The 25,205-nt window shown below is 32.3% G+C and overlaps 2 protein-coding genes and 1 long non-coding RNA gene across 3 annotated transcripts; 1 reads left to right on the plus strand and 2 right to left on the minus strand.

The window, feature by feature from the left end:
* Positions 1-3,133: 3,133 nt before the first annotated feature.
* LOC146913473 (putative defensin-like protein 243) lies at positions 3,134-3,586 on the minus strand. Its single transcript, XM_085719818.1, has 2 exons — positions 3,510-3,586; positions 3,134-3,409 (listed from the first exon to the last, which is right to left on the minus strand). Exons 1-2 carry the CDS (start codon positions 3,580-3,582, stop codon positions 3,168-3,170), a joined length of 315 nt encoding a protein of 104 aa, XP_085575944.1. The 5' UTR covers positions 3,583-3,586; the 3' UTR covers positions 3,134-3,167.
* A 7,459-nt stretch (positions 3,587-11,045) lies between these two features.
* Positions 11,046-12,061, minus strand: LOC146913474 (uncharacterized). Its single transcript, XR_015013599.1, has 2 exons — positions 11,711-12,061; positions 11,046-11,568 (listed from the first exon to the last, which is right to left on the minus strand). It is a non-coding gene; the product is annotated as an uncharacterized LOC146913474 (long non-coding RNA).
* A 5,851-nt stretch (positions 12,062-17,912) lies between these two features.
* LOC146913475 (FAD-dependent oxidoreductase family protein) lies at positions 17,913-23,343 on the plus strand. The gene is made up of 5 exons (XM_085716694.1): positions 17,913-18,575; positions 19,661-19,942; positions 20,422-20,858; positions 21,800-21,959; positions 23,039-23,343. The coding sequence occupies exons 1-5, from the start codon at positions 18,192-18,194 to the stop codon at positions 23,147-23,149; spliced, it is 1,374 nt and encodes a 457-aa protein (XP_085572820.1). The 5' UTR covers positions 17,913-18,191; the 3' UTR covers positions 23,150-23,343.
* The last annotated feature ends 1,862 nt before the right edge of the window (positions 23,344-25,205 follow it).

Here is a 25,205-nt window from a genome sequence, read left to right on the forward strand (position 1 = left end):
GGTGTGGTTGTGGTGATGTGTGGTGTTGTGGTGGTGGTGTGTGGTGGTGGTGGTACCTTTCCTTGTCACCGGCGGTCGCCATAATTCGATTTGGGTTGTGTTCTCCGCTTCAAACCGGCGTTGCTGCCCGGGTTTTGTTGTTCGGTTTCATCTAGCTCTAAATATGTGTTTGTGTGGCCGTTTGTGTCTTGGTGAGGCGGTTTGAAGGGGGTAGTTTTGGTGGTGGTGGTGGTGGGGGGGGGGGGGCGGGGGGGCAGCAATGAGGTGTGGTCGTGGTGGTGATTCCGTTTGTGTGGGTGTATTTGGGGTTTTCTTGGTGAGATTAGGTTGGGTGGTGTGGATCTGTTGTCGGAACTCTTGGCGGACGGGCGCTTTTTCAGGGGTAGGTTGGTGTTGCTTGGTTAAGAGGAGGGTGTTTATGTTTTTGGGGAGATTTTTCTTGGAGGCAGCTTTTGTTACACGGGTCCATGTTCGTCGTCACTAGCTCTTTATGTGTTATTTGGGTGGTTTATTTGTCTAGGGTGTTTGTAGGGGGCATGTCCCATTTTGAGGAGCATTTTTTCCTTTTGATTTGTTTGTTGTTTATATTTCGCATGCCATGTCTTTCGTCTTCATATTGTGTGCTGGTTTTCGGTGGGCCGGTTCATTTGGCTTCGAGATCAGAAGTCAGGGTCTAGCTGCAATCTTTGCTTGACTTGGTTTGGTTTTTCTCTGGTGTACCGGGGGCGAGGGGTGCCCTGCTATTTTAGTTCTATAGTCTGGTGGGCCGATCACTTTTGATTCGAGATCTGGAGTCAGTTCTTTGACCTTTGTTGGTTTTTGGGCTTTGTGTTGTGCTCTTTCGTTGGATCGGAGGTCGCGAGGTTTGTGATAGCTGCATGATCATTTGGTTAGGCGCTCTTTGAAATGTGGCTCGGCTTGGGAGTTGGGATCGGGGAGTTTTATGTTGAGGGTGATCTTTGTGGGTGAGTAGTGACGATGGGCGGCGGTGGATACCGTGTTTACAATGTTTGTTGTTTTTTTGGAGTCTGTTTTAGGCGGTGATGTATTTGGTGGGTTTATCTCCAGGGGTGTTTTTTAGGTGGTTATGGTGTTCCGTCTATATGCGGCACCATTTGTATCTTGTTTCGTCAATTCCTTGCGTCTTGCGGGGATGACGTTTAATAATATTTTCCGATTAAAAAAAAAGTTTCATAGGCCTGCACCTCTACAACATTATTATCGACAGTTAGAAAATATAATATCAAATATTTAAAAAATTAGAATATATTACTATTCTTAAATCATAGTACTACTATTTTTAAAAATAATAATAATCATAGGCTGTGATATATAGCTAGCATACCATATTTGGGGGTGAGGGTGAAGAGAACAAACAAAGTCCTGCCATTAGTAGAAGAGTGCTTCCTAACTTCATTGTCATTCTTGCTCTCAACTTCCACAATATTATCAATTATCAAATGCAAAATATTGGTATGATTGCAATTGAGAGAAAATGACATGTATATATACACATAATCGATGCTAAAAAGTTTAAATATATTTAATGATGTTAATTTGACTGAAATTCTATTTCCTTTAAATGGAAAAATTTCTGATAAGGAAGGAGAAGGATCATGTGTAGATTACACTTTAGATGAGGAAATTCATGAAGTAGCACAACAAGTGAGAATATTAAATTTCTCAAAAAGAAAGTGAGTATATTAAAGAAACCTTACACATGCTAGCACCATCAAAATCATTCCACATGGACAATTGCAGCAAACGAAGTACTCCCTCCATTTTTTTATAGGAGTAGTTTATAAAAAATACGAATATTAAAAAAAGTTGTTGGAGAAAAAAGACATCACTTATAAAGTGGCTAATCATAACCTCACGAAGAAAAAAATCTCATGAAGAAAAAAGATAATTCCATGATTTTTTACGATTGACTAGTTGAGGGCTACCATATATAGCAGAGCAAAACCACATACAATCAACCTTTTTAATACAAATGGTGACTGCTTGAAAGTAGACATATATCTCAGTAATATCATAATCGCAACATTTACTTTTCAGCAGGCAAATACCTCCTGAATGACCAAACGCTTATGAGAGAGCACATATCTCATAACCTAGACGAATCCAAAATAGTGATGCTTTTGAGAAAGGACAATGAGTTTCCATTATAAAAATAAAGAAATGATGATGTTTTCTTACCAATTCCTTAGCATGTCGGCGACCCTCAAGACTAAGAGCACCTCTAATGTTCCAGCTCAAAATAGTATGATCTTCAAAATCCATGAAAAAACATATATTGTAGCGTGATCACAACAGTGTCCTCTCACAATGAGGAGAGAAAAATCAAACCTCTCACAACCAGGAGAGAAAAATCAAAACTCTCACAACCAGGAGAAAAACAGTATTTAATAAAAGCAATCTGAGTCCTAATAGTATTATCCTTGCAATAACCTTAATAATTCAAAGAGAATTGGTCAAAGAAAGGTCACTGCAGCATAACTACATGCCACCGATCATAAGAAACGTAAACAGTCCCTATTACTGAACAAACCACCAAATCAACAATTATAGGCAGCAAGCAAATCAAGCAGAAGCATCCAATGCATGGAGAAAGTCAATCGAATAGTAAAAGTCATAATCAAGCGAAGGAGAGACACTCACCAAGGTAACACTAACGGCGCTAAATTATTCATGAACGGAAAGGTAAAACATCAATAAAGGAGATGTGAGTCAATGGAGCCGGAAAAACCACGGATTACAAAGTATAGGCCTCACCGTTGGTGTCTAGGTCATGCGGCTCCTTCAACGTAAGCAATGGAAGAAGGAAATTGCAGCAATTGAATTTAAAAAAGGGGTAATCTGTGATATCGCTCACGATTATAATCCTCAATCAATTTGAAAGTGACAAGTAAAGTGAAACAAAATTATTCTCCAAAATGGACGCGTATTGTGAAATGGAGGGAGTATGAATATTAGAAAGACGTATGTAGCTATAGAAAAAACCAATGCAAAAAGCTTTGAATTGGAATCGTAATCGCTTTCCAATGAATCTTTAAAAGCAAGCTTAGTGATATGAGTTTGAGATTAGTGTAAAGTAGCTTCTATGCTTGAAAAAAGCTTGACAAAATGAAGCTTACGAAGTATTATTAAATTTTATTAATTATTAATTACTTGCTACATCTATCATGTGTATCGTCAAGAAAAGCTTCACTTAACAATTTGCCTTTGTAATCACAATTGACACAACATTGACAACGACGCTTATTTTGTGCAAGTTGTTGACATTGACAATCTTTAGCCATGGTCCATGATCCTACTCCATACATGAATTCACCGTAACAATCCCATTTTGGTGGCTGATCTTTGCATGTTCCATCTGCTATAATTTCTCTGAGACAGTAGTCCACACCTACAACATTATAATTGACAAAATTATCAAAATATAGTACTCTTATAGTATGCAGCATAGTACTAACATTTAAATCATAGTTTGTGATATATATCCATACCATCTCCATAGGTGAGGGCGAAGAGAGCAAAAAAAGCTGAAACCATTAGAAGGAGAATGCTTCCTAACTTCATTGTTATCCTTGCACAGTATTACCAATTATCAAATGAAAAATATTGGGATTATTTCAAATGTTAAAATAGGAGGGTCGATAAAGCGACGTAATATGAAATGTACAAAATATTATTTTCTTTAATATGACACTCTTTACCATTTACCTTTTTTAGGTAAATGGTAACAAGATTTCTATATTAGTTTCTTTAATATGATACTCTTTACCATTTACCTTTATTATTGGTAACTAATTTTAAAACAAATTATTAAACATTTATAATATGAAATGTACAAAATATGTTATATTATTAAATCATTTCTGATCATAGACATTCAAACCTGGATCTTAGGGGAATAACTTTTTTGACTAAAAACCGTTAGAAAAAGAAAAAAAAATTGTTTTGATTAATCAATGTATACTAGTTAAATATAGTTACAAATACTTTTAGAAAAATAGTTATTACAGATGAATAAGAATATTTTTTTAATAAGAAATTAGTTACCTTTTTTCAAATATGTTTAAATATAAGTCATTTAAACATTATTTAACAAGTATTCAAACAAAATAAATTATCTTATTTTCCTCGCACTATACTCTTTTGTCTTTTGGTTATTTTTCAGCTGATTAGGCTATAATTTTGTCCTTTTGTCGTTTTCTCTCGCGGCACTATTTTTCTCTCGTAATTTTTTTAACGAGTCAATATCTTATCAATTTCTCGATTATTTTCTTTGATTTAGCTTAATCTCTAAACTCTCTTGTTAATTTTATTTTTAATTAATAATGTTTATTGGGATGTTACAAATGCCGGGCGACCAGCAATATAATTAATTTGATTAATTTTTTTTTTAGGGAAATTAATTTGATTAATATTAACATTTTATATCACATATTATAATTTTTACTCATCAACTTTTTCACTAGTTGAGTTACTGAAAAAATTAATCAATCTTGTGAATGTAATTAAATATTATTTTTGTGTTGATTCATTTTGAAAAAAACAATCTCAGATTAAAAATGACTTTAGAGGACCTCACTTAAAATTTTGCCTTAGCTAGGCCTCCAAATTGAGATTTTTTGGATGATTGCAATTGTTGAGATAATATGAGCACACGTATATAAATACACATAATCGACGTTAAAGACTTTAAATATATTTGAAGATATTTATTTGACTAAAATTCTATTTTGCCTTTATATGGAAAAATTTCTGATGTGAGAGAGGAGAAGGATCACATTCACGTGTGGTTTACACTTTAGAAAAGGAAATTGATGAAGTAGCACAACAAGTGAGGATATTAAAGAAACAGTTCCACATTGATCAGCTTGCATTATGTGTAAGGTTTAGCACAACATGTGGAACTGTTCTTGATGTGGAACATTATGTGCAAAAGGATAATTTGCACATAATGTTCTTGATGTAGAAAACTGTTCCACATGTGCAAGAGCAACGAATGAATTGTAAAAAATTCTCAAAAGTTAATTACAACACGCACTTTTTTTTTAGGGAGTTACAACACACACTTCTAAAGTTAGCCAATCAAACCTCACGAAGAAAAAATGAGTTAACTTCACTCCAAAAATTATTTGGCTTAAAAATAAATAAATAAGAATCGCTTGAAAAATTAAACGTTACACATGAACGGACTAAAAAAACTGTTCCACATGTGAAAATGCAAAAAATGGGTAAGAAAAAAAAATACTAACATGAACTCTTAGGATATACATTAAGCAACTTTTTGTTTCATAAGTTGTTTGTTCAAATTTTTAAAAGTATAGAAATTATTTTTTCAATATTAAAATTCTATTTTTAAGTTTCTTAACATGTGTCTTTAACTTACAAGTTAACAAACCTTAAAAAAAAAAAAAATCACAACTTTAGTGGTGGTAAAAATTCCCAAAATTGTTAAGTTAATCAAACAAGACTAGACAAGAGCATACCATTGTTACACAGAGCCCCATGAATTTTGAAAGAGCTGCCCATTTATTCGAAAATTGGAAGATGGCTAATGTGATTTAGACAGGTAGCACTAGTGGAGCGACGAACAACCATCATGGCGAGTAAAGTTGGTGTCTAGAGGTGGTATAAACTGAAATGCCTGACAAGTATAAGTGTAATTTTGACGCATCTTTATATTTCTATCTCAATAGGGTGGAGATTGGTACGTGCATTTGTGATCAAAATGAATGTTTTGTTCTTGATAAGATTGTTTACCTCACCCGAATATGCTTTGTGGATACGGAGGAGGTGTCAGGCCTCTAATGCTCTAGTCTAGGTGGCTGACCTTCAACTAGATAATATGGATTTTACTCTCGACTCGAAAAAGGTTGTAGATTATTATCGTGAAAGGAGCAGAGACATTACTGAATTTGGTAGCATTACGGACGTTTGTGAATAGTTATTAAATGTTAGTTTTAAAAACTTTCATGTCGAGTTTAACCAGATGCAAGATAGTGGGGTCACTCCATCTTAACCAAGGTATCCTCGTTTTATGCTAGCTCTCATTTGTTTATTGATGTATGATCATGTATCCGTGTTTTTTTTAATGTATTTGTACCTTGATATGCATCCTGGCCTATAGGTCATTTGGTTTCTACACCGGTGTCACTTGAAATTGTTGTTTTTAGTTATTATTATTTTTTGGTACAGTTTTTAGTTATATTTATTTTCTTTTAAAAATTCATCTTCAACCCAAGTTGTTACATGATCATTTTACTCTCCATAATTGGAAGGAATCACGATTTAATGATTCTAACTAAATTTGAAAACTCGAGGAAAACAAAGAGTATGGAAAACAACTCTGCGTTGAAATTGATTTGGAATCAATTGATTTCACAAGTCACTGTCAATGCGTTAGGGCATATTGATGACACCACAAAGTTCCAAATCCCAATAGGAATTAGACACGTGTTAATTAGGAACGAAAATGGAGGCAAAAATCCTCAAGTTAGAGAAAGAAGGAAAAAAAAAGGAACCATTGCTATATCAAGTAAAGACAAATCGGTTCAACTAGAGACACATCAGCATGCATGTTCCAACTTATATGGGAAAGCAAGCTAACACTAGTGAAAGGAAAGGTCCATATCTTGCTACATAAGAAATGCTTCTTAGTATGAAAATATCAGAGAAGTAAAATGCTACGAAGATTGTTGATGGCATATCTTAATAAAATCTGAGGACATTATAAAGGTCTTTGGACTTTAATAAATCTGAAGATTTTAATATTATATGTGTTTCACATGAGATAATTGGTTTGACTTGGATCCCTTCTGTATTCTAGTACGAACATGTTTCGTGATATGATTTAGAATTGTAGTCTAATTGATTTGGGTTTTTTAAGGAGATTATTTCACTTGGCATTGTGGTCGCTTAAAATAAAGTTTAGATCGAATATGTTAATCATGATGAATTGGCGTTTGACAATTCATGAAGCCACTCCTATTTACACTACAAATTCATGAAATAGGACAACAAATGAAGTGAAAAAATTCCCAAAAGTTACAATACACATTTATAAGGTGGTCAATCACAACCTCCTGATGAAAAAATGAGTTAGTACTAAACACTCTCCAAAATTTCCTTGGCTTAAAAAAAAAACAAGTATTGAATTCGAGATGTCCCGGATTTAAACCATGTCAATGTCTTTGGAGATAGATAAATGTAAATATATTTGTTAATAATGTAAATACGTTTTAAATACTCTTTGAACCCAAATGTTTTTTTTTTTTTTTTTACTTTTGACCGGGGACCATCCTTACCATAAATTGTATATGGGTCATGCTAATATGTGGAACACATGTTGAAAATTCCACAACTAGTAAGTATTTATGGAGAAAACATAATTTTGAAAATTTTGAAAAATAAATTAGCACAATTTTCAATAAATAATTTTAATCTCTGGTATACATGTTAACATTTCCCATTTTTTTATATTAGAAAAATAATTTAAAAAATAAGATTAAATCTTCGATATATAGAGTCAATTGCCATCAATGTCACAAGGATATTGCTAGTTATAGGGACAACTTTTATCCCGAGAAAAAAACGATAGTTGAAAGTGTATTATTAACAGGATTTTTATCATTTCCATCAAAACATGTATTCCAAATAATACAAGATCTAACGCCTGCGCTTTCTACGTGATAAGTTCGTGATTGATTTTTTCGGACAAAATAGAATTATCACTCATGTCATAAATATGGAGTATCTTCAACATCTACACAATTAGGCGATTAAAATCACAAGAATGATACCTATCATAAATTACAACTGGTAAATAAGCAAGAAATACAATCAGAGTGCCTCATTTTTAAAAAAGACAGGTGCAACCTAGTGCCAAAGCAATAAACATGCAACCTATAGGTCATTTGGTTTCTACACCAGTGTCACTTGAAATCGTTGTTTTTAGTTATATTTATATTATTGTTAAACTTCATCTTCAACCCAGTTGGTTACATGATCATGCTTGCCATGATTGAAAGATTAGCTCATTTTACTGTAACTATAAAATCTAGAAAAACAAAGAGTATGGAAAACAACTCTGCTAGGGTTTCCATGGACAATGTGGTTATGATTACCAAGAAAGTTAAAACAAGACCTACGGAGGAGCAACCGTTACAAGCGACAAGAGGTGTATCCTATATGGATAAGTTGTTGGAGGTGGAAGGTATGCAAGACAAAGAGATAATTGACGGAGCTTTTCTTGGTGATGTGTATGAAGTACTGATACGACACAAACATTTATTTATTTTTTTTTTGACAAACGACACAAACATTTATAATTACATTAAATTATGTCATTTTCATAAATTATTATCGGTATCAGAGTGTCGGTGTCTCTGTCGTGATTGGTGTTTGTGTCTGTGTGACTGTGTCTGTGCTTCATAGGTTCGGCAATTTTTGAACATGATGTCGGCGTAGGTAGCCAAAAAGTTGAGAAGAATGGATGACCGGGGATATTAAACTCATCAACTATATATGAGTTTAATCTTGGTGTGGACCTCGGAAGAATGTATTACTAGTGCACTTTCTTGGAAAAAAAATTGGTGGCAGATTCCTTTGAAACAAGATTAATAAAGTTTATTGGGCTAAGGTTGGGGATATCCGTCTTGTTGATCTTCAGCATATGGTCACTTTGTGGTTCACTTTAATTACATGAGAGGAAGATTATAAACATGCATTGTTTGCTATAATATGCGTTGAAATTGATTTCACAAGTCGCTGTCAATGCGTTAGGGCTTGTTTTAAATTTGGAAATTCTGGCTAATAGGAATTTGACACGTGTTAGGAACAAAAGTGGAGACAAAAATCCTCAACTCAAGTTAGTGATAAAAAGAAGCCATTGCTATATCAAGTAAAGACAAATGGGTTCAACTAGAGACACATCAGCATGCATGTTACAACATATAAATCTACTATAAGGATGTGGGGTCTACAAATTATATGAGAAAGGAAGCTAACACTAGTGAAAGGAAAGGTCCATATCTTGCTACAAAAGAAATGCTTCTTAGTGTGTGTTTGGTTCAGCTTTGAATATAATTGATTCTGACAGAATTGATTCTGATAGAATTGATTCTGACAGAATTGATTCTGAGAGAATTGATTTATGTTTGGATACAATTATGTAGAATTGATTAAACAAACTGATTTGTGTTTGGATACAATTATGTAGAATTGCTTTTGAATGTATAATTACTAAAATAGACATAGCTAAAGGAGAATTGATAAAGAAGGAGAATTGATAAAGGGCAATAAAGGAAAATAATAGGTTGTAATAATAAAATATAATATTTACTGTTTATAATTGATTCTAGAAAAGCTAGAAGCTAGGATTTGTAGCTTCATGAAGAATTGCTTTTGGAGGATAAAAGCAATTCTGAAAAGCCAAACCAAACACGTTTTTAGCTAGAATTGCTTTTGGCACTGTAGAGAATTGCTTTTGGCTGGGCAGAAGCTGAACCAAACAGGCCCTTAGTATGAAAATATTAGAGAAGCATACTAAGAAGATTGTTGACGCAAGTTAATCAACATGAATTGGCGTTTGACAATTCTTGAAGGCTGAAGCCACTTTATTTCATTTGCCTTTCTTCAAGTTCCACCATTGAGTTTGGCTAGCTAGTTTTTGAAGAGAAAATGGTCATAACTTGCGAAGGAGACCTTTATGATTTCAAGGAGTTTGGCATATACAGGAAGATTTTCATAATTTTTATGAGTCATTATTGGGATAAGAGATAAGAGTGGAATGATTAACTTCCTAATTTTAAGAGTGCTCTTCAAGATTGGAATGATAATGAGTTTCGAATTTGAGCTAAATGTACATTAGAAGACTTATGATTCGGAAATGTGTTTATAAGGGGGAGACATTTCTCACCTTACAAATCGATTTTGTAAAGTTGAGTTAGACACAACCCAGATTAATTAAACTATAAGACGGAATTATCTACGTAAATTGGGGGAGCAATGTGTTAGGAGACAATGTGTTAGGAGATTTTATCATGCATTGGAAGTTAAGATGAATTTATCATTGAACATTTGGGCTATTGGTGTAATTGGGGTCAATTGATGTTATAGGTAGCAATCAGGGTTATATTTCATACTTTCTTTAGATTTTCAGAATTGAATTGTTGTAACAAATTACCTTGGTTAGGACTTTTGCAAGGAGTATGTTTTTGCAATAATTGATATTGCATAAATATGTGGTTTTTTTTTTTGTTTTGAAAGCATAAATATGTGGTTGATGCGCCAATAATTGCAGTCGTGATGTATTAGCAACAAAATTTAAGATGATTACAAGGAATAAAAACATATTTAATCCTTATCAATATAAGGGAAAATTGTATTAGAAACACCTGAAATTTAACACATGCTTTAGTGCTCTTCCTATTTATTTGAATCCAAACAACTCATTAGTATGAATTTCCAATGTGAGTGAAGGGTGCAGTATCATATTTTTTTTTTCTTTATACAACTTCTATAATAATTTATTTAAAAATTAATCTTTCTCGAATTGATTCAACTGGTTTATCATCATCCAGCTTTGGAATTGTAGATTTTGTTTCTACTAAATTTTAGTGCTCATTCATAGCCATGCAGCTTGGAACTTGTACATACTTGACATCAACAAAAGCCATATTGTTATTTTTTTTTTTTTTGTGATCATGCATATTGTTATTGTAAATGTTACGGTTAACTAGCTTATGAATATGAAAATACAGTATAAAACAATATATAGTTATTTAATATTTAATTTTTTCAATTAATATTCCAGGTAAAGTTGTGAGAAATTTTTTTTTAGCCACAAGCTATTTGAATTAGTTTATCAAAATGTGCGATAAATTACTAAAAACAAGTTATAAATTCGTGAGTAAATGATGATTACGAAAAACAACCCTTAGAATTTTTTTCTTTTCAAGATCACTCTGGAATTCAATATTATTCGATCAAAATGTAAAAAAAAACAGTAATTGAAAATAAAAATTCAAAACTGATGCCCAAAACATAACAACTCATATATTAGAATATTGAGGTATTATTACTCAACAGAAAATTGAACAAAATAAGGTACTATTGAATTTCATTAATAATTAATTGAGGAATAAGATTTCTAGACACCCCAAACCACTTATTTACACCATGATATATATGTGATAGATATGATAAAATAGTGATACAATAAGAAAAGAGATAAAGAGAAAATGAAATATTAAATATATGTGGTTGAAAAATATGGGGTGTCTAGGTATAAGTATTTATTAATTACTTGCTACATCTATCTGGTTGTATATAATAATGACTTTGCCGTATACCCAAAGCTTCACTTAATAATTTGGCATGTGCAACTACGCTTATTTTCTGAAAGTTCTTGACATTCACAATCATGAGCCATGGTCCATGATCCTATTCCATACATGAATTCATCATAACAATAATTTCGTCCATCATTTGTAATACAATTTCCATCTTTCGTAATTTCTCGAAGACAATATTTAGTTTCATAGGCCTGCACCTCTGCAACATTATTATCGACAATTAGAAATATGATATCAAATCTTTTTAAAATTAGAATATATTACTATTCTTAAATCATAGTACTATTATTTTAAAAATATATTAATAATCATAGATTGTGATGTATATATAGATGGCATACCATATTCGAGGGTGATGATGAAGAGAACAAACAAAGTCACCACCATTGGTAGAAGAGTGCTTCCTAACTTCATTGTCATTCTTGCTCTCAACTTCCACAATATCTTACCAATTATCAAATGGAAAAATTTTGGGATGATTGCAATTGAGAGAAAATGAGCACATGTATATATACACATATTCGATGTTAAAGAATTTAAATATATTTAATGATATTTAATTGACTAAAATTCTATTTTGCCTTTAAATGAAAAGTTTTCTGATGAGAAAGGAGAAGGATCATGTGTGGTTACACATTAGAAGAGAAAATTGATGAAGTAGCACAACAAATAAGTATATTAAAGAAACAGTTGAAAAGTCAAACCTTACACGTGCTGACAGTAGCAAAACCATTCCACATGTGCAAGTCCAACAAATGAAGTAAAAAATTCCCAAAAGTATATCACATCACATTAAATACATTAATAAAGTGGCCAATCATAACCTCATGAAGAAAAAAGGAGTTGGTCCTAAAACACTCTCCAGAACAAATTGTTAAGGCAATCAAATCCATGCAAGATTAGAGAAGAGATGGACATACCATCTTGGTTAATGGTTACACAGGTTTACAAGTCGATAAAGAGACCAAAGAGCTTGTCAAGATAAAATTTCCAATGAATACTTTGAAGTGGTGTTTTTTAGAACTAGAGTGGTGATCCTATCAAGGTATTATTGTATCACCGGTCAGATTAGAGATTATTGGGTAGCTCTTCGGTGACTTTGTCTCTATCTCTCTCCTAACCAATAATTCTCTCTATTATTAGTCAAATTGTGTGATTGTTAGTCCGATCCATATTTAAAGAACCTAAAAAATTCTTAATAAATAAATTTCATGCTTAGAAAATATGTCTTGCAAAATTTAATTTATTTATTAATCATGACAATCAAAATAAATAAATTAAATTTATTTATTATTTATGAATATTTTAACATCTATATTTTATCTTTAACTAATTTTCTACTGCTATTATATTATCAAAATTAACAGTGGGTATACATAGGATGTTTTTTTTTAAAAAACTAATGTATCTTCCGCATGCTAGTGGAAAATTATGGACCAAATAGTTAAGCGATTCATGTATCTATCATTTGTGGCATATAAGTTTATGATACGAGGTTTTTATTATTATAAAAGAGGTGGCGAGGATGGTGTTCATAATATACATTGGTGTTCATGTAACAAAAACGCATATAGTTTTATAATTTGATTTGTAAGTTCAAATATTGGGATTTTCTTAACGATGTAAAACAAATATTAAGAATATCATAAGATGTTGGTAAATTTGGATCCTCATATTCAATTCAACATTGTATGTATTAGCCATTGTTTTCTTGTCACCGTCACCACTTGTTTTATCCTAAAAAACATTAAATAAACAAAAAACTATCTTTTTTTTTTGTGAGCATCAAAACAAGAAGAGCAACAAGTGAAAAAGAAGAACAACTATACCATGTTTAGAGGATTAGGTGTTGATATGGGTTGTTGAGAAGTAAGGATCGTGTGTTGTTGTTGGAGAAGACAAAGATTTGGAACAAAAACTATGTTTCGATAAACTTATATTGGTAGGATCCTACCAAGGTTTGGAACTATAATTACACCACCAAATATAGTATGACATATGTCCGCTTTTTTATTGTGCTAACGTGTGTAATTATAAACAATATTTTTTTTTGTGAAATATATATTTTGGCTAAATGTAACGCGTCTATCCGGATGTTATTATGTTGGTTAAAATGTACTTTTGATCCCACTATTTTAAAAAAAAAATATAAGAAGTTTTGATCCTCCTATTTTAAAAATGAGTTTTTTTTCCCCTTATAGTTATCTTTTTTTCTAAATTTCGGTCCTCCATTTCATTTTTTGACATTTTATTTTGTTAAAACATCTTTTTTTCATGTACTAATAAGTAATAACTTTGTTGCTTTTGTATATCTTATTAATACATGTGAAAACGGTTGTAAGAGATTTTTTCAAGTTATGTCTAGACAAAGAATAGTGTATGCAAGTAACAAGAGGGGAAATACAAGAGTTAATACATGCATTATATCTTCATGTGAAAAGATCATGTTGCAACACCTTTCTCATTAATACTTGCATGAGACTTGGACTAATGCTACTAAACAGCATAGTGCCGTATTGTAAATTATTCTTCACTTTTAACAAGTTAGTTTCTATGCAAAATTGCAATTATGTCCCTCTAGTATGTGTAATTTTTTGTCTCTTCAGTTCTGTGTTTTTATATTGATTAATATTGGTTATCTCTTGTAATCAGATATACAACGAATGCGTATGATATATTTTGTACTATAAAGTGGGATGAAGTGATACCACAAGATAAAATGCAGAAAAAATATTAGGATTTCCTTCACGATATAAAGCACACATTGTGAACATTAAGTTATTTTGAACAAGATATTGATATGAACTCAAATTAATGATTATATATTATGGTATACATTTCCTTTGCAGTTAGATTGCCAATGATCGAGGAAAAACTCTAGTTAGACATGATAGTTTCTTTTTTCACAAAATATATCAATATGGATAAATAAGTTATTGTATTTTTATTACTGCAGTTGTGTTGCGACAACAACAATACTTAGTTTTGTATATAGTTTCATAAAAGCTCCAGGTGATCTTTGCATCTAATATTTATGACGATGTGTTCCTTATCATATACGTAGTTACGTTCCTTGTCACATACGTAGTTACATGTTTTTATAAAAATGATTTTATTGTTGACCTGTGGTCATGTAATAAAGTATACTCAAAGATTAACATTTCGTTGTTATGTCCTCCCTCTGGAGATGGGAGCTATGTTTTCATCCGAGATTCGTTATCTAATACTTAAGGGGATTCAACTTTGTATTTGTTAGTCATTGTCTTGATGTTTTCAGTGAGAGATAGCTAATGAAGATATTTGTTGTTGTTTGTGGAAGATAAAGATTTGATTAAATTGATTGTTGATTTAGAACTCACCAATATTGTGTTTCAGTTTAAGTGGCACTTTGATAGATTAAAAGTACACTTTTGTCAACTATTTTCTTTCTCAATTAATTCTTTTCTTTTTTACTTTCTTTTTTCTCTTTTTTGGTAAACAAAAAAAATTAATTCTTTTTTTTGGTACAACTTTCTCAATCAATTCTACTTACTCATTTTCAATAAAACTTATTAATACTATCTATTTGAAAAATGAATGTTTATTTTTTTTTTAAATAAAGTTTGTTTTTTGTTATCTACAAGTTCAAACTTCCTTGACACAAAATTTTGTTACCTATAATAATGACTTCATTAAGAGTTGAAATTCTATAAGTAATTTAAGAAACATTGTTAAAAATTTCAAGTGCAAAATGGAAGAATAATTTTGAGAAAAAATAAAAAATAAAAGACTTCATGAATTTGCTAGCTGGAGAGATTTAGAGTAATCAACAATTGTTTGTTATGAGAGAAAAATAACACATCAAATTTATTGGAAACAAAGAGGGTGTGCAAAAAATAGAAATTTAATGAGGATTAACATAGGGTATAATAGGAAGAAAAAAACTGCAAAAATTCACTTCCTTAATTTGAGTTTATAATTCTAAAAGGGCAATTAAAAAGAAACAGAGGGAGTAGTACATAAATAAAATATTTATCCAAACAAGACCTATATAATGACTTGCGTTAAAATTTAAAATTCCCTTCAAAATAAAAAATATGATGTATGTTACAAATAAATTTTGTTGCCAATTGTGTTCCAAAAAAATTTGTTGCAAAACTTGAAAAAAAAATGTCGTAAATCATCCTTAAATTAGTATTCTCCAGTGAAGTCTGAATATGGGTGCAAAAAGACACGAACATGATCTCTTTTAAAATTCAAGATATGACACAACATAGATACATCAATTGAATTTATTAAAAAAAACATATATAGATGCAGAGTATTTGTAAAGAAATAAACTTTAATAATTTATCATTAATATATCTATTCTATCTATACCTATATATAGAGGGCATACACGATTTTAGAGTGACTTTTACACTTTCAATGTTATCTTTATGTTGACACAACAAAAATAGGTAGTTGAATCACATATTTTCCATTTAACTGAAGGGGGGGTGATTTTGGCTATCATTTGCATTTTGATCAGCTGATATTGGAATCAATTGATGTTGAATCAGATGACATCTAATGTTGAATCGACTAACAACTATTGTTGAATAATATGCAACCAATGTTGAATCAGGTGAAAGCTGAATCGACTATTGGCTGACGATTAAGCATGGCTACCAAGTTAAAATGGTTTTGGAGGCTATTATTAGGTCTTATTAGGGCCGATGTCATGTTTAATGGTACTCCAAGAGGCTGCAACATAAATTTGACCAAGTCCAAAGGCTATGCAACCACTTTCCTACATTTGTGACATGATAAAGAAAGTGGTTAAAGGGAGAGAAAAGGAGAAAAAATGATCCAGTTGAATGGCAAAATACGGTCAAACATCTACTACCTCAAAACATGGGAGGCAGAAAACATGGATACATGTCAACCGAGTAGCCAGTTGTACAACTATAATTTTGTCCTTAACTCAATCATATGAACAAGATATTAGTTCATTAAATCCAAAACATGCATGAAGAGATATTTGTTTAATAATAAAGTGATGGATGACATGGATAACTGGTACAACTCAGCCAATAAGGTGGCTTTTGGTTACACCCTACATGATAGTTACTTACATTAGTGATGTTAGCCTTGACTCACATGATGTAATACGGTAGATAGCGGGACAATAACGTGACAAGAAATGTTAGTGTATCTTTCTTGGTTATTCTAAGTCTATAAGTACCTCATTGTAAAGATTTGTCAAGACAAACACCAAATCAAACAAATCTTTACATATCTTTTTATATTTTTTTTTATTGTTTTCCTTTACTTTATTTTTATGTCTTCTTAGGTAATAGTTCATCCTTCAACACTAGACGCTCTTTGGAGCGATTTAAGAACCTGCAACTGAGAAATAAAGTTACTTTCTCAGTGTAATCACTTGATATAAAAATGGTTCATTGTCTTAAATACAAAATCAGCTTACATATCATCTTATCAATCGAAAAACTTATAAATAAACCAAGTTATCATAACCTTGACTAATCATACATTCACTCGACTGATCATCAAATTTTGCACGACGACAACATCTTCATTTAAATTGTTATATTTAAAATTTTGTCCCTTTTACTTTAAGTTTTAAATTATTAAGTGAAAAAATGTTATCTCCCATTTAAAATAGGAGCAAGACCATATAATTCAAAAGCAACGTAAGATACATTATAGTTCATCTTTCACTCAGCTCATGCATCGTCTTTACATGCATCAACTTACTTGGCTCAGTGACAGATGTACAATGGATGCATTTGTGTTTGCCCTAACTTAATCTAGGGAAAGTTCTTGATAAAAAAATCAGCTTATTGTTAGTGAAGAAAACAATGAGGAGCTTTTCAAGAAGTTATAACTATACAAAGCTTTTACTACAATTATGCAAAGCTTTTTCCATTGACTCTCAGTTTGATTTCTATTGATGGCTGTAGTCTAATTAAAAAAATATATCTCACTACCAAAAAAAAAATACTGAAAAACACTAAAAAAAAAAAAAAATTAACTACATTATATCTTTGGGTCTTGCTAAACCCCGTGGTCTTAGGGTAAATGATTAAGGAATCTACAAATAGAAATTTTGTATTGGAAATATAAGATGTTACTTTTGATAAGGTAATGATTACACAATTTTTTTGATTAAAACTTACTTGTTTTATATGCTTAACCATTGCTCTTAAGAATCTCGTTAACATTCTCCATCATTTTTTAGGAAACAATATATTATTATGTTTAGTTTTTTTAAGTTTATATTCATATGTTCAGTTAAAAAATACAATATCAAAACTATGTACTCCCTCTTTTTACATCTATAAATAAAGTAATTTTTTAACTTCAATAAATAACTAATATATTTTGTGTGAGTGTATATATATATATATATATATATATATATATATATATATATATATATATATACCATATACATTAATTATTCGACTTTAACTAAGATATCTTTATTTCAAAAAAAAAAAAACCAAAATTACTTCAAAATCAAAATAAATAGACTCAAGTAGTTTTTTTTAAGAAAAATAGACTCAAGTAGTTAACGACCTCTACCAAAAACAAATTATTCAAGAGATCTTATTTATGGTTCGACCATACTCTTGATTACCAGAACATTTTCTCCTGATTACTAGAGGGTTACATTAAAAAAAATGGCCCAAAAAAATTAGAAAACAACCGTGACCAAACAGCTCCTAAAAGTTAAAACCGCATTTTTGTGAATGGTAAAATTGAAATTAAGCAATAATTAGGCGAGGTAACAAATTCATCATAATTCTCTATCAACAAACAACAAGGTGAGTTAAAATGTTGAAGAAAACAATTCAAACATTTGAACAATTCAAATCATCATCATCAACAAGAACATGTGATCATGTTCATATGAAATTGAAAAACTTTTTCAACAATTGGGTCAGAAACATTAGCATCAGTACTCAAAATGACACCAACAAAACAACCTCGTACCCTGTCTCAAATGAGACAACAACCTCGTACAGTGTCCCAAGAGAGAAAGTGGACTGTGTAGTGATTGGAGCTGGTGTGGTTGGAATAGCAGTGGCAAGAGCATTGGCATTGAAGGGTAGAGATGTAATTGTGATTGAATCAGCATCTAGTTTTGGTACTGGTACTAGTTCAAGGAACAGTGAAGTTGTTCATGCTGGAATTTATTATCCTCGTAATTCTCTTAAGGTTCGTTTGTTTCTTATTCTTGTTGTTGTTAAAGTTTTTGTTTTTATGAAACCCCGTTAGAGAAAGTTCTTGTTTTTATCTTGATATATCATGTTAGTTTGTGAGAAAATGAAATTGATTATTGGTATTGTGACCTGATTGCTTTAACCTCAAATGATTGAGTTGAAATGTATATGATTATTGATTATTGATTATTGTTTAGGCATAAATTATATATCATGTAAGTAGATATAGTATCTCTGATATTTATTTTGTATTTATTGATTTGTTGGGTCACCTGGTATCGGCCGCTCGTGTCATGCTTCAGATATTTGGGCACGGGCGGTGTGTTGAGAGTTCTACATTGGATGAGATATAATATGAAAATGTGTTTATAAGTGCGAAATATCTCGTGTCCGGCACTGACACGACACTAACACAAATGATCACAATGAGTTATGTCATTTTCTCAAATTATTATTATCTGTGTCGACGTGTTTGTGTCCGGTGTCCATGTCTGAGTATGTGTTTTATAGGTTAGGTCCAATCTAAAAAGGAATGATCATTGAAAATTAGGGAGCAATGTGTTAGGAGATTTTATTAAGCATTGGGAGTTGAGGTGAATGCACCATTGAGCACTTGGGCAATTGGTGTAGTTAGGTCAATTAAGTTATATGATAGCAAACATGGTTATATTCAATGCTTTCTTTAGATTTCAGAACCGAACTGTTGATGTATGGTACCTGGTTAGGACTTTCTGTAGCCACAGTCATGTTTTTGCGATCACTGATATTGCATAAAATTGTAGCCGTTGCACCAATAATTATAGTGGTGATGTAGTCGCAGACACATCAAAAACCTCGGTGTTACGACTCTAGCTATGGTTGCTGACAATGATTGAGAACCTTGGGATATTATCTCTGCTTGCTAAATGAAAATAACGGATAGTTTTCTAAATTTACGATAACTATGACATACTAGTATGTTTTCACATACTTGTGTATTTTTTTATTTGCTTTAGTCTTTTTTCCATGCAATTAACCAAAACAGGACTGGAACTTTTTCCCTCATTTTTGTTTAGAATGTGATTCAGTCTGCTTTTGCAGGCGATTTTTTGTGTAAAAGGCAGAGAAATGTTATACGAGTATTGCTCAAAGCATGATATACCACATGAACAAACTGGTAAACTTATAGTGGCTACTCGATCCTCTGAGATTCCAAAGCTAAACGATATTTTAGATCGTGGTATTCAGAACGGGGTTGATGGTTTGAAGATGATGGATGGTGTTGATGCCATGAAAATGGAACCTGAATTGCAATGCGTGAAAGCAATACTATCATCTCGCTCAGGGATTGTTGATTCTCATTCTTTAATGCTTTCTTTAGTGGTATGCATTTCTAGCTTCTTTTAACCATGTTGTAAAAATGGATTTGGATTTGGTGTTGTAACTGCATCACACAATTTCAATCTCAACAGCTCGATTTCAAATTAATGGTTGAGATCTTTTTAAACTTATATTGTTATTGCGTAATCTATACCACATGATATTAGATTAAACGGACGAGATCGAAAACTGTGTGCAACTACGTCTTTTGTTTACTGCTTCAGATCCTAGTCCTGTAAAGAAGGACTAACATATCCTATGAAGCACTGGCACAAACACGGACACGGAACATGTTGACACCTACCATACTTTGAATGTAATCACATGTATTCGTGTCCAACACCAACACGTGTCAGACACCAAAGACACCTACAAATTTGAATGACATATTATTTTTTTGCAACCAATTTTTAACCAACCATTGTGGTTATGTGGAGTTCAAGTTGCATATTGACAGGAATATAAACCCAATGTTGGTTCAGGGGGAAGCTGAAAATCACGGAACAACCTTCACATACAATTCCACTGTCATTGGTGGCCATATAGAAGGAAATGAGATTTGTCTCCATGTATCAGAAACAAAGAGTCTTAAAGAATGGAATGGAAAATCAAGTTTGCAACCAGAACTAGTGCTTATTCCTAAACTTGTAGTAAACTCTGCAGGCCTAAGTGCCCTTGCCCTTGCAAAAAGATTTACCGGCCTAGAAAACGAAGTTATTCCTCCTGCCTATTATGCGCGTGGTTGCTACTTCACGCTGTCGAATACTAAAGCATCCCCGTTTAGACATTTGATATATCCTATACCAGAGGATGGTGGCCTTGGAGTGCATGTTACTTTAGACTTGAATGGTCAGGTCAAATTTGGTCCGGATGTTGAATGGATCGATGGTGTTGATGATATCTCAAGCTTTCAAAATAAGTAATTTCTTATGCCTCTTCATTTGCACGCTTTTGAATTCCTTTTGTGTATCTGGTTATATGCCATGTCTCGCCTGCTTCATATAATTCATAGCAACATTTGGGCATGCTTGAAATAGTTAAACTCCTTGGTTTGCATTTCATTTTTTATAGTTGATGTTCAAGCATGCCCTATGATTATGACTATCACAAGCACGAACACATACATGGATACCGGACTCAATACTGACATCAACATGTTTACAACAGCAATACTTTTAGAAAGTGAAATATTTGACTGTAACCACATGTGTCTGCATGGTGTAGGACACTGGCATGTGTTAGACACGGCCATGTCTTCAATTTGAAGTGTTTGTGCTATATAATGTCATTTTACAACATTCTTTTAGGACTGTGGTACACACTTTCACCATGTCATGGTTCAACGGATCTTATCTTTGTTCTTTCTGTTAGTCGTTTGAATCTATAGTGAAATCATTTTCTTGTTTCTTAGCATTCGGAAGGGTGGCATATAAGAATAGACACTGCCACCTAGGTAAACTAGTCTGCTGCATGGATTTGTTATGCAGATTTTGTGTCAATGTTTCAAAATGATATTGCTCTATAAAGTAGTCCTTGTAAGAGGCTTGGGCAATCCTCACCCGTTGAACTATTTTTTCGAGTTGAGTTAGTCCTAATTCAAATTCTAAGACGGTATTAGAGTTTAGCTTACATTTTATATCAGGCAATCTGCATTGACTAGAGATATGGCCGAAGTAGTCCTTGTAAGTAAGGCTTCAGCAATTCTCACTTATTCAACTAACTAAGATATTGTGATATCATTTTAAAATTTAAGGCAATTACTAGAGTTATTTCATCTAGATTTTGATTTGAATAATTTGTTATTTCTAAAAGAAAACTGATTCTGAAAGTCGTTTGTTCATATTTTATCTTGTATGCTAGGTTTGACTACTCAGTACAAGCAAATCGTGCTGAGAAGTTTTATCCAGAGATAAGAAAGTACTATCCAAATCTAAAGGATGGATCTTTGGAACCAGGATATTCAGGGATCCGACCGAAACTTTCAGGACCCTATCAGTCACCTGTTGATTTTGTAATACAGGTTATTTCTCTCACTCTCTCAATACAGTTCTACCTTTTCTTTTGACAGTTTTGTGTAAGATGTTAGATTTCAATGCTACATTTGTTTCAATTAATTTATGTACCAATTCCTATTTTGACTTGCGGTCTATGAAGCACGGATATGGACACGGACACTGCTAATAAGTTGAGAAAATCACATATTTCCGTGTAATTATGTGTCGGTGTCATGTCGTGTCCGACACCGGGACACGGCTAATCCAAGGAGTACCCGTGCTTCATAGCTTGCGGTCATTTAATTGTTGGTATATGCTGCTATATGTTCTGTTTTTATAAACTAAAGTTTGTTTTGTACAATTTTGTTACAAAAGAAATTGAATTGCATTGGTGTCTTAAACCATTCTCGTGTCTTTATTACATATCGGCTTAATCTCCTAAGGCAGCGTCCTGTCTATAGTCAAAGCCCTGTTTGGATAAACAGTTTAAGTAAGCGCTTATAGCATAAACACTTATTATATAAGTGCTTATCTATAAGCTATTTCTAAAATAGAAGATGAAATAAAGTCGAAACTGTGTTCATATAGGTTCTAAGCTGGTTTCATAAGCTATCCTAGAAGAGCTTATGAAAATAAACTGAAAACAACTTATGGACATCTATAAATTATTTCCATAAGCTCTTTCAAACAGACTTGCACGTGCTTATGTCAGTAGATAAGCTCAATAAGTCTATCTAAACAAGCTCCAACTTATCTAGAATTTGACCCTTGCTTCCCAGTTCTTATCAAACGGATGGCATGATTTTCTTTTATCATCAAAATCTAATGATCTCTTTTATGATATAATCTCTCTCCCTCTCGCTGTCACATACACAAAATCTGAGATGATTATAGGGAGTAAAACGTATTTAAACCGTATCAGTATAGTATAAGGAAAAGTTGTATTACCAACACTCGAGATTAAGACGTGCATGATTACTTTCCTCTTTATGTGAATCCAAACAACTCATTAGTGTGAGGTTCCAAAGTGAGTTAAGGGTGTGTAGTAACATTTCTTTACATTATAGCTATAAACTTTGGTCTAACTGCAATTTCAATTATGCAGGGAGAGGACATTCATGGGGTACCTGGTCTTATTAATCTTTTTGGAATTGAATCACCTGGTTTAACATCCAGCTTGGCAATTGCAGATTTCATTTCTACTAAATTTTTGTGATGATACATAGGCATACAGCTTTGAACTTGTATATACTTGTTATTGTTATTGTACATAAATTTCTCTTGCAATTATAAGCTAATAAATGTAGTATAAGATGGTTGAAACCATAACAATAACGCAATTTCGCGAAAATACAGCAAATATTGTACGTTACTGCCTTCACTTCTATTATGTAAATAATATTTGTCTTATCACTAGTATCTCACTACCATCAGCTCTGCTTATCCTACTCAACCGCTGCTTGGGAAGCCTGGTCTGGTTTTCAGCCGCACGTGTCTCCATGTGGTACGTGCGGCCAACCTTTGGACATATATCTTTTTCTTTGTTTTTCGACGAAACCTACCATATGGCAAAACTTTCCCCAACACCTTGTTCATACAATACATGCGGCTGTCATTTCTCATGGTTTCCAACGGGATCTCCTTAGACTCTGATTGTGGTCTTCAAGGTCATGGCCCCCGGAGACCACTTGATCAAATAAGTGCAGGATATCCCTACCAAATGGAAGCAAACTGATACCTCTCTTAATACAATGTGTAGCTTTTGTAAATTCATCGTGGCTCACCATTATTTCTACAAACTTATCGTAATACCAAGCGTACACTTATTAGTCTACCACAGGAGCTTGATTAATATTTAATAGTAAATGTTATCAAGATCTCTATCTATTCCTCTGTGTCTTTGGTTACATTTTTTTTTTTCCAATGACACAACTCTAGGTAAAGATAAAATCTTCCTCAAATCTAAAAACAATTGGGACTTTTTATCTTCAATTGTATATAAATCTTTTTTTTTTTTTAAGAATATATAAATCATTGTTGACATCACCTTCTATGAGACTTGTACATTCTTGTCCATTTGTGTTGTACTTGATGTAAACTTTCACTATGGCTCTTCTGATCGTTCCACTTATTGTTTCAGAAATAGGAATAACAATTGGTATCCACAAACATGGATAGTAATTATCTCGTTGAACAAATATGATATCCGTATTCATCTTATATTTTTGTTGAATATCTGGTAGGTGAATATTAGCAAATTTTAACGTATCCGAATATATTTGCATATACTCTCATCTTTTGATAACACAAAAGTGTATTATCAAATAATATTTTGGTGACTTTACTAACTTATTAACACATATGCATACCCACCCCACATAGACAAATATCATTATCTCTGTCTTCTTATCTATTAACTAATGACCACAATATCCGTTTATTTTATCCATAAATATTTATCAAACTACATGTCTCATGCCCACGATAAATTTAACATGCTAATACAGATTTTGTTTTCATCTCTATTCTTGTGCTCCATCCCCTTTTATATATAATGGGGGATAGATTTTCCCATGGTGCTTCCTCCACTAAAAGTGATGTGATCCCACTTCAACAAGTTCTGATTTCCCAAGTCAAAGAAAAAAAAATCTGAAATAAGTATCATTTATATATTTAATATAACATCCAATATTTTATTCTAATTCCCTTTTTCCAGCACAATATTTTATTCTAATTTTTTTTCTTTCTATAAACGAAGTGACATACACTACCAAAAATTCCCCAACACAATAATATTAGGTGTTGAGGTTGAATCCAGACTATTTTATTCTAATTCTATCTATATATATTGCTTTGATAAGCAATATATTTGATTCTAATATTACTCCAGTAACAGGATGGAAAAAAAATCGTGAATCAAAGTGAGAAATTAGATAAAAGGAAAATTAACGGAAATTAGGAAAAATAAAACGGTAGATTAAAAATGAAAACAATTAAAAGAAACAAATAAAGATGAAATATGTTAATATTGTGAGAGAAGGAAGGTGTCAGTCCTCGTGAGCTTAGCTCAGTTGGTATGGACAATACATAATATGCAAGGTCCAGGGTTCAAAGTCTGGCCACCACCAAAAAAGAAGGAAGGTGTCACAATTTAATTAAGAAAATTGATAAGAGAAATAACCACAATCTAAAAAAATCCCTTATAAGATTGAAGCAAGTTTAATCAAGTACACAAAATAAAATCTAACTAACTCACATATCTTAGAGATATT

This window comes from Medicago sativa, chromosome 6 (assembly GCF_051527215.1).
Source record: "Medicago sativa cultivar Bolivia chromosome 6, Bolivia_mono, whole genome shotgun sequence".
In the NCBI taxonomy this organism is placed as follows: domain Eukaryota; kingdom Viridiplantae; phylum Streptophyta; class Magnoliopsida; order Fabales; family Fabaceae; genus Medicago; species Medicago sativa.

Excerpts from the sequence above, each read along its gene's own strand:
- LOC146913473 (XM_085719818.1), bottom strand. The coding sequence starts at position 3,582 with ATGAAGTTAGGAAGCATTCTCCTTCTAATGGTTTCAGCTTTTTTTGCT. Across the intron at positions 3,410-3,509 it reads CGCCCTCACCTATGGAGATG|GTGTGGACTACTGTCTCAGA; the intron begins GTATGGATATAT and ends ATAATGTTGTAG.
- LOC146913475 (XM_085716694.1), top strand. The coding sequence starts at position 18,192 with ATGTTGAAGAAAACAATTCAAACATTTGAACAATTCAAATCATCATCA. Across the intron at positions 18,576-19,660 it reads ATCCTCGTAATTCTCTTAAG|GCGATTTTTTGTGTAAAAGG; the intron begins GTTCGTTTGTTT and ends CTGCTTTTGCAG. Across the intron at positions 20,859-21,799 it reads ATCTCAAGCTTTCAAAATAA|GTTTGACTACTCAGTACAAG; the intron begins GTAATTTCTTAT and ends CTTGTATGCTAG.